The 14,098-nt window shown below is 39.4% G+C and overlaps 2 protein-coding genes across 4 annotated transcripts; one reads left to right on the plus strand and one right to left on the minus strand.

Annotated features, from left to right (window-relative positions):
* Positions 1-552: 552 nt before the first annotated feature.
* Positions 553-7,371, plus strand: LOC104604244 (protein ALTERED PHOSPHATE STARVATION RESPONSE 1-like). The gene is made up of 4 exons (XM_019198934.2): positions 553-1,959; positions 2,054-2,253; positions 2,564-2,787; positions 6,233-7,371. The coding sequence occupies exons 1-4, from the start codon at positions 1,287-1,289 to the stop codon at positions 7,017-7,019; spliced, it is 1,884 nt and encodes a 627-aa protein (XP_019054479.1). The 5' UTR covers positions 553-1,286; the 3' UTR covers positions 7,020-7,371.
* A 1,597-nt stretch (positions 7,372-8,968) lies between these two features.
* LOC104604245 (L10-interacting MYB domain-containing protein-like) lies at positions 8,969-12,970 on the minus strand. 3 transcript variants are annotated; one of them, XM_010268516.3, is made up of 3 exons: positions 12,811-12,970; positions 9,941-10,282; positions 8,969-9,816 (listed from the first exon to the last, which is right to left on the minus strand). In XM_010268516.3, exons 2-3 carry the CDS (start codon positions 10,280-10,282, stop codon positions 9,235-9,237), a joined length of 924 nt encoding a protein of 307 aa, XP_010266818.1. In that variant the 5' UTR covers positions 12,811-12,970; the 3' UTR covers positions 8,969-9,234. The 3 variants fall into 3 exon arrangements, with proteins under 3 accessions (XP_010266818.1, XP_010266819.1, XP_088746055.1); XM_010268517.3 differs by having other exon boundaries at positions 9,941-10,298; positions 12,811-12,966; XM_088889929.1 differs by lacking the exon at positions 12,811-12,970 and adding an exon at positions 12,426-12,776.
* Positions 12,971-14,098: the final 1,128 nt, after the last annotated feature.

Genomic DNA, 14,098 nt, shown 5'->3' on the forward strand with positions numbered 1-14,098 from the left:
GGTACACGTGTTAACGTTTTTTACATCAAATTGCCCATACAAGCCATATTTGTAAATTTCAGACATAAAAAAACGAATGGTATTTTCAGTCTACAATGAGGCTATTCTGGTCAAAAGCTTACTCGTCTATATCAGCAAATAGCAACTTCTTCACAACTCACAAGGCTTACCGTTTCCCACCAACACAGTTCCCCAAGAAAAAGGCGAGCTCCAATGTTGAACGCCAGGACCTCAGTATCCCCTTTTTACCCCCCAATCTTACCAAAATTTCGCCTCTCGCTTAAAAAAGTCTTTTGCCAAAGCAAGCTTGATTTCTATGCAACTGCAAGACTGACTTGCCCGTTGAAAGTCTAGATTGACCAAACTACCCTCTGACATTTCCAAAGTAAACGGCGGGGCGGCGTGTATCGCGGCCAGTGTCTGCTCTCAGCATCAAAAGTAAAAAGAATTTAAAATTAAAATTTGGGTCGTTTAGAATAAAAAGGAAATTAAGGGCATTTTAGTCCTTTGGTTTCTGAATAAACAAATCTCCTCCTGCACTCTGCCCAACGCTCATTGTCTGTGTACGTCTCAAAACTGTTATTCTGCGCTGCTCGGGTGCTCTCTCCATCTCCCACCCAAGACAAGAGTGACCCAACTCAGCTGCATTTTGGAGCAACAGTGCGCCTAAAAGAGCCTCACAGAAAAAGAGGGCAAATCGCCATTGTTTTCGTGGTTTTTTTTAACAAGAACTACACCAGCATTGCGAAGAAAAAAATAATGGAGTAGTGGTTGAATTTGTAGTGCCAAAAACAGTACCTTTTCCAGCAAACGAAGAAGGAAAGGTTAAAAGAGCCAAGACAGGATTTAGAGGAAAACAGAGAAAGAGACAAAAGGACTCACCCCATCTTCGCTTCGATACAAGGGAGAAATATCAATGTGGAGAAAGATGCTCACTTGTTCACTGGTAAAAATAGTAGCTTTTGCATCAAACATACTAGGAGAGGTGAAACCTTACAAGATACAACAAACTCATAGAGATGCAGCAAAAAGATGAGAAGCTCTGTTGCTCATTGTGTATCAAAAGGCAAATGTGGTTTTTCCTCCAACCAAAGTAGAACAAAGAATGGTCCCGTAGATGTTGTAGAAGAAAGCAAGCACTAATTTCTGTCCTACTTCGAAAGAGAAATAGCTACGAGAATAGGAAACCCAATTGCAAATTTGACTGAAAAGTTAACCATAGAGCAATTTTTGTTTAAAATGGGGGAGTAAAGAAGAAGAAGAAGAAGAAGAAGAAGAAGAAGAAGATGGGTTGCTGTTACTCAAGAGTGGAGAAAGAAGAAATGGTCTCGCGTTGCAGGGCTCGAAGAAGATACATGAAGCAGTTTGTGAAGGCCAGACAAGCCTTCTCTACAGCACACACGTTATATCTTCGATCCCTCCGAGGCACCGGTTCTGCTCTGCTGCAGTTCGCTAACGCCGAAACCAGTCTCCACCGTCACCACGATCCCCAACACCACCTGCCCCCTATTCTTCCTTCACCACCACTCCCACCGCCAACTCCGCCGCCTCCACCACCACCTATGAGCCCGAGTTCCGATAACTGGACTTCCGTCACTGCCTCTCCTGCTCTACCTCCTCCACCTCCACCGCCACCTTCAAGTTGGGATTTTTGGGACCCATTTGCTCCCACTTCGTCAAGATCCGTCACTGAAGAGGAATGGGAAGCCACCACAACCGCATCCGAGGTCCCCGTTCCTACGGCTGGGGCCAGCGTAGCTGCTCCGCCTTCTGTTGTCAGTGTGTATTCAAAAGATACCAAGAGCGAACTTGCCATGGTGGTCTCGAAGAACAGTAAAGATCTCGTTGAGATTATTAAAGAGCTTGATGAGTATTTCCTCAAGGCATCTGACGCTGGAGGCCATGTTTCATTGCTCTTAGAAGTACCACATTGTGGTTTTGCTGCTCAGAAAACGACAGGCAAGCATCCTTTCGCTACTGGGCATATGATTTTGCTCCAATCTCTGCACTGTTTCTAGTGAATTTATTTTTTCTTTTTGGGGTTCATTTGCAGGGAAGGTTTATAACTACGGAAGGAGTCTGAGTCCATTGATATGGACAAGGGGTTCAAATTCGAAATCAAGCAGTTTCGGTAGGTTGGGTGAGGAAATAATTGGAGTTGATATTGGTAGTGGAGGTTTTCCCAGTACCAGCCACTCTTCCACCGTAGAAAGGCTCTACGCTTGGGAGAAAAAACTTTACCAGGAGGTCAAGGTACTTATCGCATCTCATCTCTGTTACCCAAAACCTTTTGCGTTTTTCTTGGTCCCTTCAGCATTTACCCTCTTTCTCTCTCCATGACCATGTTGTTTCTTCCTGAGTTTCTTATCTGCCCGTGTAGAGAAGTTGCAATGACGGAATAACCCACGATTCCTTCTTTTAGTCGTAGGCATTGGCTTCCTTTTCTGTTCTCTTCTTAGCTCTCAAATGACCTACAATACTTGTTAGTCAACCTACACTGGCTTTGAAATTTCAATCCATAAATATTTTCGCCTGTTTATTTATTTATTGTTTTCTGTCATAGAATGCCGAGACTATTAAGATTGAGCACAAGAAGAGGGTGGCCCAGCTTAGGAAGCAAGAGGTAAAAGGGAGAGACTATGTGAAGATTGAGAAGAGCAAGAAAGACATTGAGAAGTTGGAGTCAAGAATGGCTGTGTCTTCTCAGGCCATAGAATCTTCGTCTGCTGAAGTTGCCAGATTGAGGGAGACAGAACTCTATCCGCAACTCCTTGAACTAGTGAAAGGGTCCTTCTTTCTAACTTCATTCCTGCTTTGGTTGCATTGACCTAAATTCACTTTGTGAGATTAAAAATAACAAAAAGGAAAATTATCTCCAGACTTGAGAAATCATAAAGCTAAATGGGGGCATCGAATCAGAAAGATCGACTCAGTCAAGGTCAACTGAGATATTTTAGGTCAAAAGATATCACAACCCAGTACAGAACTTGCTTTAAGCAGCTTGATTACTTGATTAGCATTTCTTGTTCAGGCCTTGCATATTTTGCTGCAAATACTTGGTTTTGTCAGTTCAGTTGATAATCCACCTTCCTGCACACTTATCATACTGCAAATATCTATGATATGCTGACTTCATCTATATAAGGTCCTTTAGTAGTATTACAAAGCAATATTTTGGCCAAGGTGGGAAGGGATAAATTATTTCTTCACTATGCTATGCCTTTACTGATAAGCAAGGTTTCAGACTGGGGTGTGACAATAGTGACCGCTGTATCGAAGGGCCTGACCCCTTTTGACTCGTTTTCTATTTTACCTAAAAAGAGTTTTACTTTTTTGTCAAAATCCAAGCTTCTTAAGTTTCGATTTTGAAAACCTAAAATGCAAACCCAATCACTTTAGGCATCAAAAAGAAAATGGGCCCCAAAAAGGATGAGGCCCTATGGTCATAATTCCCACACAGGGAATTGGGAAAATTCATATAATGATTTAAGTCAAAGATGTGTGGCCTTGGTTCCATGGGGCTACAGAACTGCAGGGGACCCCATCCCCCCATCAACCCTGGTGAGGGTGGAATCAATCCCAAGTCTCTGCTACAACCAGCCAGAACTGTAGTATAAACAATGTTGGAAAGAAACTTAGGGTTTATGATACTACCAAAGATTCAGTGGTTTAAAAGGCGCACCTAGGTGTACAAGGTGCATTATAGGGTAGGCACCTTGCCCAGGTTCTAGGCACAGCCCTTTCAAAAGGCGCACGCTTGGTGCGCCTTGCGCCTCAACCCCGATATGTGGGACCCCCGTGCCACACCCCTCAAGGCCAGCCCAAACAAGTTTATCTTAGGGTCTTAAATTCTTAGTTTTCACACAAAAAATAATGATTTTATAGCTTTAATTGTTTTTTAAGAAGATATTTTATTAGGATGAATGAATGAGCAACAACATATTAGGAATGTAATATGTCACATTAGCTACTTGAAGTAATGTAATTGAGAAGAAAAGAGATTGTGGGTTTTACTTGAAAATGTTTTATATGTTTGATTTCATTTTTAAATTCTCATTTGAATATGCTTTATATATTATGTTTATGAGCCCAAACAAGTTTATCTTAGGGTCTTAAATTCTTAGTTTTCACACAAAAAATAATGATTTTATAGCTTTAATTGTTTTTTAAGAAGATATTTTATTAGGATGAATGAATGAGCAACAACATATTAGGAATGTAATATGTCACATTAGCTACTTGAAGTAATGTAATTGAGAAGAAAAGAGATTGTGGGTTTTACTTGAAAATGTTTTATATGTTTGATTTCATTTTTAAATTCTCATTTGAATATGCTTTATATATTATGTTTATGTATTTTAATTTTAGATAATAGGTTTTTTAAAACATTTATTTTAAAATTTAAGTTTGTATTTTTTTATTAATATTATGTTTAATATTTTTTATTTTTATTTTTTGTCTTTTTTTTTTACGTTTTAGCATTGTTTTTGTATTTTTGCACCTTACGCCTCAGACGTAAATTGACCCCTGCACCTTGTGCTTTTATAACACTGCAAAGATTCCAATTCTAATTTTATGATTGAATCTTTTCTGAGAATTTTACAGTTTTGTTTGAAACTTACAACTTATCTGATTCATGTGATTTCAAATCAAATGTTATTAAAAAAATGTGATTCAATTATTCAAATCAATTGCAAGGTGCCAACTAGCTGGTTGTAGTGGAGGCTTGGGATCGAATCCCACTTGCACCAGGTTTAGATCAATTTTCATCATATATGGGTTGACTAATGTGAGTTACTTGACTTTTGAAATCAAACTTGATTTTATATAGTGCTTAGTGTACAAGTGGTAAACTTCATTCCACATATATGGTGGACGTAGTTTCAATATGGTTATGACTTTCAGAATATTAAAAAATGATTTTTCAGAGCATTGATTATAATACTAACAGCAAATATGCCATAACTGAGGCACAGTATATGCATCATGCTTATATTGAAGCCTCGTGCAACACAGCATGCTTATATTGAGGCACAGTATAATTTGCCATTCCTATGTTTTGATCTTACTCTTTCTTAGTAACTATTTTCTGTGTCAGCCGGCCCATCTTCCTCAAAAAGAAAAATCCTACTGATGCTAACATGGTAACCAAATTCACAACCTATCTTGAGTCACTAGATGTGCTTTAGGGGGTGTTCCTTTTTTGGATTTTGAGAGGGGGAAAGTTGGTGAATGGGATTTTGGTTCCCATTGACCAAGAATCCCATGTTCTTTTTTCAGATTTATATGGGGACCAGGGAAAGTTTATTTTTCTGGGTATCACTTACCCCCCATCTCCTAGGTGGGTAAATAATTTTCCCACCTAGGGGAAAGCTGCCAACACTTGAATGGGACAAAAATGTCTATTTTAATAATGGAATTTTATGAATAAAATGATCATTGCCTTATTTACATTAGAAATAAAAGAACATGGGTAAATGCACTTATCCGGGTAAGCGTTTTCCAGGAAAAACTTGCCCAAGTAACTGCATTTACCCAGGTAAATAACTTACCGAAAAGTGAACGAGGCCTTAGTGTATGGTTGTGTTGAAAAGAATCATGTGTTTTGATCAAAGAACCTGTATGCATTTTCACTAATTTCCCTCCCTACCAAAGACAATCAATAAAGGGTAGCCCAGTGCACAATGCTCCTGCCAATATGGGGTCTGGAGAGGGACACATGTACACAACCTTACCCCTGCACATACAGAGAGTGTTTCCAAAACCAAAGACAATCAATAAAAACCAAAAATTATGAGAACAATAAAAAAACAAAAATTATGAGAGCTAGGTAAGTTTGCTATTTAACTCTGATTAGCTCTATAAACAGCCAACATGCCTGTACTCCTGGGGCATGTTATGGGGTGTTGATTCAGGACCTTCAGTTATCAGTTCTTCCCTGTGGTTGGTAACTTAAGCCAGTACCTTTTTTCTTTTCTAGAACCAAATATTTGGTTTGATAGAAAGTAAGAGAGAAATAGAGAGTTCCTAAGAACTTTAAAATTCCTTAAGAGCTTTCCCTATTTCTCTCTTGTTTTCTATGAGACCAAATATGACCTAAATGTTATTATCATCTGGGAAGAAAAAACAACTTTATACAACCACATCTATGGGTCTGTCATTTGTAAACAGCTGTAATGGGCCTAATGACATGCATGGTTTTAAACTAATTATATAAATTCTGTATTTGCAGATTGATGTGCATGTGGAGAAGCATGTACGAGTGCAACCAAGTCCAAACTCACATAGTTCAGCAGTTGAAGTTCCTTAATACTCCCATTACAACTACATATGCCACCTCTGAGATTCTTCGTCAATCAACTCTCCAGCTTGAGCTTGAGGTTCAACAGTGGTACTCAGCTTTCTGCAACCTCATTCAAACCCAAAGAGATTACATCCATTCCCTCACGGGATGGCTCCGTCTCAGCCTCTTCCAGTTCAACACTGACTTTCTAACCAAAACCAAACAGAACTCAGCAATCTACTGTCTCTGTGAAGATTGGCAGCTTGAGGTGGACAGAATTCCAGATAAAGTGGCATCTGAAGGGATAAAAAGCCTCTTAACAGTAATTCATGCAGTTGTGGCTCAGCAGGCAGAAGAGCAGAGACAAAAGAAGAAGTCAGAGGCTGCATTTAAAGAGCTTGAGAAGAAGGTAGTTCAACTTAGATCTTTAGAGTGCAAGTATGGCCCATTTTCCATACTTGAAACATCACGAACCTCAAGACACAGGGACCCAGTTGCAGAGAAGCGAGCTAAGGTGGAGATTCTGCGATCCAAAGCTGAAGAGGAGAAGACAAAGCATGAGAAATTGGTGGGTGTGACGAGGGCAATGACACTGAACAACCTGCAAATGGGGTTTCCAAATGTCTTTCAGGCAATGACTGGTTTTTCCAGTGTATGCATACAGGCCTTTGAATCAGTGTCTAATAAGTCCAAGAGCAATGGTCAAGGCAATGAACTGAAGAGGATACTACCGTAAGTAATGGCCTGTACCTCTATGTTATTATCCATGTGATGGGACTCTGTATATATATGTGCATCCCCATTGTGAAATGGAACCCAGAAGCTTAACATCACGTCGGGTGGTAGGATTCCATTGAAAAGTGGGGATAAACTAAAAGTTTGAGAGATGAAAAGTGGCAATCGTTGGGTTGCAATGTATGCAAGGAAATGTAAGGAGTTTGCTTTGGGTTTCATACTAACCAGTGACTAGCTTTTTCATGTTACATAAGACCCATTTTCATTGGGGTGTAAGGCTGTTCCTTGTTTGATATGTTTGATTTTCAAGAGAAGTTTTCACAGGTATTTGCAATGGGATATATTGCTTGTTATGCAGTCTCCGAGTCACTTTCGATCCAAACTTTCCCTAACCACTTTGGACCGTCAGTAGCAATTCATGAGCCAGGAGCATTTTATTATAAATCAGGAAATATCCCTTTAGGTGTAAATTCACTTCTACACCTTGAAAAAGGTGGTGCCGGTTCAGTGATCGATGGAAAATGGAACCAGGTGGATTTGAATTTTTATGCTGATGACATTTGATTGTCACGGTGTAAAAGTGAAGCATCCCACTCTTTCTGCTCTGAAACTCTCCCTTCCATTGAATCCGGTCGGATTCCAAAGTACCCAAATGGAAGGTTTCTATTTTTTCTCTGAAATGTCCTCTTCCTCCAGCCTCTGGCAGAGATCCAAACGCCTTCTCCACCCATGCCGCGACTATAGTTGCTGCCTCTGCAATGATGACGTACTGAAACTCTTGGACTCGAGTTCCAAAACCAGAAAGGTCAAGAAAACTTGAACAAGTTCCGGTTTCAACCGCAAAACTGGCTCTAGTACCAAACCCACCAGCACAGCCCAGAGACCAGCTCAAACGCTCCCATTGGTTGAAACCATTTATGGCAGCAAGATCTGCTCGGAAGGTGTTTGGAAGGCAAGGAAACGGGCCACATGGAGTTTTACACCAAAGTGGTGCGAGCAGGGACGGTGGAAATGCCATGAATGGGAACATTGATCTGCGCTCTAAAATGGTGGAAATGCCGGTACTATTTGACTATTGCAGCGCTTGAGAAGATATGCGGGCAAGGACTTTTACACTGAAAACAATGGAGTTTTACATCGATTTTATCGGTGGGAACTTTCCACCGATTCTCGATGCAAAATTCATCCTCAGCAGAGTTGTACACTCATTTATGATGTAAAATAACACCTAAACAAACACGGGGAAATTTGAACCGGGATGTAAAATTTACCCCAATTTTCATTTACACCAAAAACAAACGCAGCCTTATGTGGCTCAAATGACTCTATATCATATAGCCAGATGAGTAAACGCAGTTGATCTTCAATATCTTTTTCCAAGCTGATCCTGAATCCTGAGATTCACTGTGGAGTCCCTGAGCCGAGTTGGACGCTGGATAGGTTGGAGAAATATTGGCCCAACAGAGATGGATCACGACGACAATCTTATTCAGGGATATCCCCAACTCCCCTTGGCTTGAACGTGGAAGAAGCTTCTTTCAAGCCATTGATTCTACTTTTTTTTTTCACCAAGTAAAAACATCAACTCAGTCCAATTATGCCACGGTTAGGCAGTCGTTTGACAAGAGGGCTTTGACGATGCGATCTTCTTCCTGCTGTCCAGCCAGTCCAGGTCTGGAGTATGGCACCTAGACTTCCCTATGGGCTATGGCCTATGGGGGCCAATTGGCCGAAGCTACATTGCCGATTACCATACCGTAAACAAACAGGATGGCCATCCGAGAACTTGTCTGGGCGGGTATGCCCTTTGTTGGAAAGAGCTTCTTAAACTGGAAGTATAACAAACTTGCAAAAAGATTTCCTGGTCACGCTGGTATATCTAGCAGCTGAATTGGCAGCCCAACAGAATCCCGATTCCTGATGACAAGTGCCTGTTTTCAATAAGGAATTATCTCACCAACATAAGAAGATATAATTTCAATAACTTTGGCCTTCATGGTCCAAAACAAGATAGATTAAAAGGGTAGACATGGATTCTGGTACTATACAGATGTGCAGAGCAGTCTGAGAAGAGGATTATCCTCCATTCCTCCTAGTCTTGCCTCAATCCCAGCACCACCCCAAAAAAAATAATAATGTAATAACTTCTGCTGTAAAATAGTATAGAACTATTATCCTATTAATATTAAACAAAAAAAGACGGCTCAAATGTGTTCTCACACCGTGGAAGTCGAGGGAGCATCACACTTGCCTTTCAACCATGTCAATCGCTTATCATTTTTGAGAGATAAGAATGTTTCCCTTGCACTGGAGCTGTCAAATAAATCCAAAGCAGCAAAATAGATGCGGTCATCGATTCCTTGTATCTCATCTAATGCTTTGATGCAATTGCTTATAGAAAATTGCTCACTACTCTGTGTTAATGCTGTTGTCCTCAACTTTGATGCAACAGCTATATCCAATATAGCTTCTGCAATAACATCATCAATTCCTTTACGGTTTCTTTTGCGGCGACCAGAAGTTGGTGTTGCTGATTGATGTTTGTTCTGGACATCTAACATGTCAATGTGCTCTTCTGACTCTGATGAAGAATCATCCAGTGCAATTGAAGCTGCTCCAGGATCAATTGACATGCTTGCAGTCTCTTGTCCTGGCAACAAACAAGGAGCCCCACCATCCAATACCTGATGGCTCGAGTGGTCATATCCCCCATTGGTCCCAGACTCCGAGAATATTGTGCAAAGCTGTCTGTAAATTGGACAACCATTGTTTCTAATTGTCTCAGCATCTGGGTGTGTCTGCAAGTATGGTTTCTTTATAAGGAATTTACAATGATGGCTGATTACAAAATTAATAATAATAAAAAGAAAGTCACAATGGTACCATAGATTGATAGGACCTCAGATAAATGGCATATCCTACCTGAATGTATTTATCCCACACTTCATCCGTGGCTATCACTGTGCGTCGAGGTTCATCCCAACTGAAGTCACTTTGATCAAGAAGTGATTTGATAGTAACATACTGTCTCCTCAAAACACCATAACGGTTCTTCAATTGCTCCTTATCCCATTTCAATCCCGTTTCTTTATGGAAACCATCACATATACATTTCCACGCTTTTTTCCCAAAAGAATTGTTTGGCCGATTCCCCTTTAAAACCTGCTCGGCCATCAAGTCTGCAAGTATCTTAGTAAGGGATACTGTCCACTTAGCCCTTGACTGATCCTGCTTGGATTGTTGTCTAGTGGACCGACCAGCCATCTACAATGTAACATACCTGCTATTAAGTGGTATCTAAGGTATGCATAACAAATGACTTCTTGTTCAAAGCGAACACCATAATTGCAGAAACCAAATGGCCACGAATCACATATTATATATTTCAAAATAATATTTCTCTAACAGAAATTATTAATAGATCCTTATCTGATACAATGTTTATACTAAAACAAAACAAGAATATAAAAACAAATAAATCTTGCTGTGTTCCAACTCTTCATGAAAAAAAAAAAAAAAAAACTATTAACCCCACAATCCAAATAACTAGACTTCAACAGAAAATACATGAATAGACAGTATCTAATTAAAGACATCCATGGTTCCCCATGAACCAAGATGCCATCCTTTTTTCATTTACATGAAACCAGTGCTTGATTGCCATAAGTTAAGGAAAAGATTTTCCAAATCACCATGAAAAACAAGACTGCAGGCCCATTCGGACAGTTACCAAGGTTCTCTCCATCAACCAACAACATGATATGTCAAGCAGTGAAGACAGGCACGACAAGAACAAATTGAGAGAATGGAAAATAGATGACTAAACTCTCTCTCTCTCTCTCTCTCTCTCTCTCTCACTCTCACACACACACACACAACCCTTTCCATGATTGGTATCAAGCAGTGAGTCTTCAACAGTTTCCCATAGTGTTCAACCAAACCAGCCAGCAGATTGCAGTCAAAGACCTTAACAGATGACTATCCAAATTCATCTCCCATGTTGGCATTATAGTGCTCCTGAATGCTCAAGTAAGCACTACCCCCACTGGGCCTCCAGGCTCTCCCACAACATTTCCACATTGACCCATCTCACCAAAACCATTGTGCACAATATCAAAAGATTCAAAACCAAATGATGTAAAATACTATTGTCTTTTCCTGATAATATAATAACATTGTCTTTTAGATATAATGATTTTCTATGTTTTGAGAGGAAAACTAATGTTATTAATGAAGAGAATCTCTATTTTTCCAATGCATATGCATGCTAATTGATATATAAAATTAGGAAACTAACCTACAATTTAGTATATCCTTTGCAAAATTCTATCACCTAGGTAACTAGGTGCTCGGCTTACACCTAGAATCACCTAGATACCTTGGCTACTATGCAGTAAAATAGGAAAAAAAAATCTAAAGAACTAAACACAAAACACAATGATTTTAAATGGTTCAGCAGACCATGTCCACAGGTGAGGAAATCAAAATAAATCCACTATATTAAAGAGAAGATAAATATAAACTTCTTCCCAAGAAGAAAGCACTCCTTTGACACTAACCCCACAAAAAGATCACTGCAACAAAAGCTCAAAAACCTGAAACATAGGATATAAATTGTATAGAACCCCAACTAAGGAATACCTAGTTGAGAACTCAAAAAAAACTATTGTATCTTAATAGGTCACTCATAGAGGACACAAATCTCTCACCAAAAAAAACAAATCAAAAATCACACATTGCAGATGTAAAACAACCCTTTCCCTAAATTCTTAGAGAACCCGATGAGTAGTATAGTTTCCAAATAGAAAACTGCCCAAAGAGATTTATTGACTTGCCTTGTTACAAAATCCTAAAAGTTTGTCATATCATCATTGTGATACCTCCTTTTAAGACAATGGGGTGGTCCGGAGTGGGGTCCATAGTTGATCTATGCCAATCGAAGCGTGGATAGCATTGGGCTTGGTTTTAATCAGTTAGCAATCCCCTCTTTCTTCAGAATTATGCAGATTTATGCTGATACCCTAAACATTACCAGGGTGATCCAGTTTCTGTATTTGGTAAAGGTTATGTGATGTTGCATATGTGCTAAAAGAACATTAGCAGGGAGTCAATTTCCCCATTAACAGAGAACCAAGTAAGTCCTTCAAAGGTCAAAAGCATCTTTCTGTTGTCATATTTTTGAGAAAATACACTCGAATTTAGACTTGAAGAATTGCTGGCAGACAAAGTTTGGACTTTGGAACAAGATTTTATTCAACGATTCTTCTATCAAGGGCGTTTTTGGCAACCCATATTCCACTTCTAGCCAAAGGCATAGGCCATTTGAGTACATACGAGTTTCTAGTGAGTTTCACTAATCCAGATGCCCCTACCCTACTAGCTACTGAGCCATCTTGATATTACTTACCAGAACTTCAAGTTTTCAATTTCAACCATTCAAAACCAACGCGGAGGCTTTAGAAGCCTCTAGAACAGACTTGAACTCTTCTTGACCTGTTTCGCTTTCAACAAGTCTAATGCGTTATGCTGGAGTTTCACACAGAGTGACTGTCAAGTGGCAACAGGAAACGCTAACTTACAACGTGCATACAATCTATGACCGAAATTTTAAGTCTTCTTCCGAAGATTAATACCATCAAGAGAAACAGTACAGGGTTTGAAATTGAAACGAAAGAAAACGATAAGAGGAAAAATGTGGTCAAAACCCTAAAATTCTTAAACCCTAGCTCAAGGTTCATGGTTAGCAAAGAAACGAAATATCTAAGCACGCGAGAGAGAGAGAAGTGGATCACCTCGAGAGAAACCCGTACTCCTCGGATCGTCGATCGACCGTGGTGCGTTTGTCGACACCAAAATCTCGTTTTTAGATTAAGGCGATAAACCAAAACAAGACCATTTTTCCCCTTTTTTTTGTAATATTCTTTTAGGTAAAGATAAAAGGAGCGCTACTGCGTTGTGTTCCTTTGTTTTCTGTGACGATGGGCTTAGGAATGTGAGAAGTTGGACCATTATTTGGGCTGGACCATAAGGTCCTATATCAGCCAGCTGGGCCTCGTCCTAGATTAGTGATTAAGGCTGGGGAAAATGCTAGTGTATGCATCCTTCTGACCCAAAGTTAAATCCTAGCAAGTCAACGTCTTAATTTTAGACTTGAACAGCTAAATATTAAAGCTCAGTTTGGAAAGAGTATAAATACAAATAAATAGAGTATAAAACCTTATGGGTCAGTTTGGTTGTATACTCAGAATCAGAATCATAATCGGAATCAAAATTCTTCGAAATCAGAATTGGAATGGTCCATTCCCATAATCTATCTGGTTTAGAGAGGAATGGGAATGGAAATTAAAATAAGCAGGAATGGAATTTCATTCTCAAGGGAGGGACAGGTGGCCATTCCCTCAAATAGAAGAATGCCATTCTAGCAGAAATGGAAATGGGATTCTGATTTTGTCCAACCAAACAGTTGAAATCAGAATAGCCCATCTCGATTCCGATTCCAAACTCTTATTCCTATAAACCAAACGGACCCCATATTGTGTATTATTTTGTATGTATTTATACTGTACATATTTGTATTTGTACTCCTTCCGAACTGAGCTTTGTACTCCTTCCGAACTGAGCCTAATGTGTGAGACTGGCTAAGTGGCCATTCATTACAGCTGTGCCCATGGTCGTATATGGAGAAATTAATAATTCTTTAAAACTTAGTTACACCGTATTGCCAACTGAATATAGAGTTATAAAACGGGTCGGGCGGCCAGTGGACCAGAGCTGTGCCTGACACGGCCTGTCAGTTACAGTGACGGGCCATGCCAGGCACGGTATAGCCTGAAACGTCATTTAATCATTTTATTGTAGTATTTTCAAATTTTATTTAATTATTTTTTTTTATTGTATGAATTGATTATTCGCATAAAAAATTAAGATGAATTTTTTAAATTGTTGTTGCAAACTTGCAATCATTGAATTTGTCATCTTTTTCTTCAAATTTTCATTATTTTTTTATAATTTTTTGAATTTTTTTTGTAGTCAAAATAAAAAAAGAAAAATAATGAAATAATATGGGCCAGCCTGGCCTAG

Source organism: Nelumbo nucifera, chromosome 6 (assembly GCF_055504915.1).
Source record: "Nelumbo nucifera cultivar China Antique chromosome 6, China Antique-T2T, whole genome shotgun sequence".
Taxonomy (NCBI): domain Eukaryota; kingdom Viridiplantae; phylum Streptophyta; class Magnoliopsida; order Proteales; family Nelumbonaceae; genus Nelumbo; species Nelumbo nucifera.

Excerpts from the sequence above, each read along its gene's own strand:
- LOC104604244 (XM_019198934.2), top strand. The coding sequence starts at position 1,287 with ATGGGTTGCTGTTACTCAAGAGTGGAGAAAGAAGAAATGGTCTCGCGT. Across the intron at positions 2,254-2,563 it reads AACTTTACCAGGAGGTCAAG|AATGCCGAGACTATTAAGAT; the intron begins GTACTTATCGCA and ends TTTCTGTCATAG. Across the intron at positions 2,788-6,232 it reads CTCCTTGAACTAGTGAAAGG|ATTGATGTGCATGTGGAGAA; the intron begins GTCCTTCTTTCT and ends CTGTATTTGCAG.
- LOC104604245 (XM_010268516.3), bottom strand. The coding sequence starts at position 10,282 with ATGGCTGGTCGGTCCACTAGACAACAATCCAAGCAGGATCAGTCAAGG. Across the intron at positions 9,817-9,940 it reads TGTGGGATAAATACATTCAG|ACACACCCAGATGCTGAGAC; the intron begins GTAGGATATGCC and ends CCATACTTGCAG.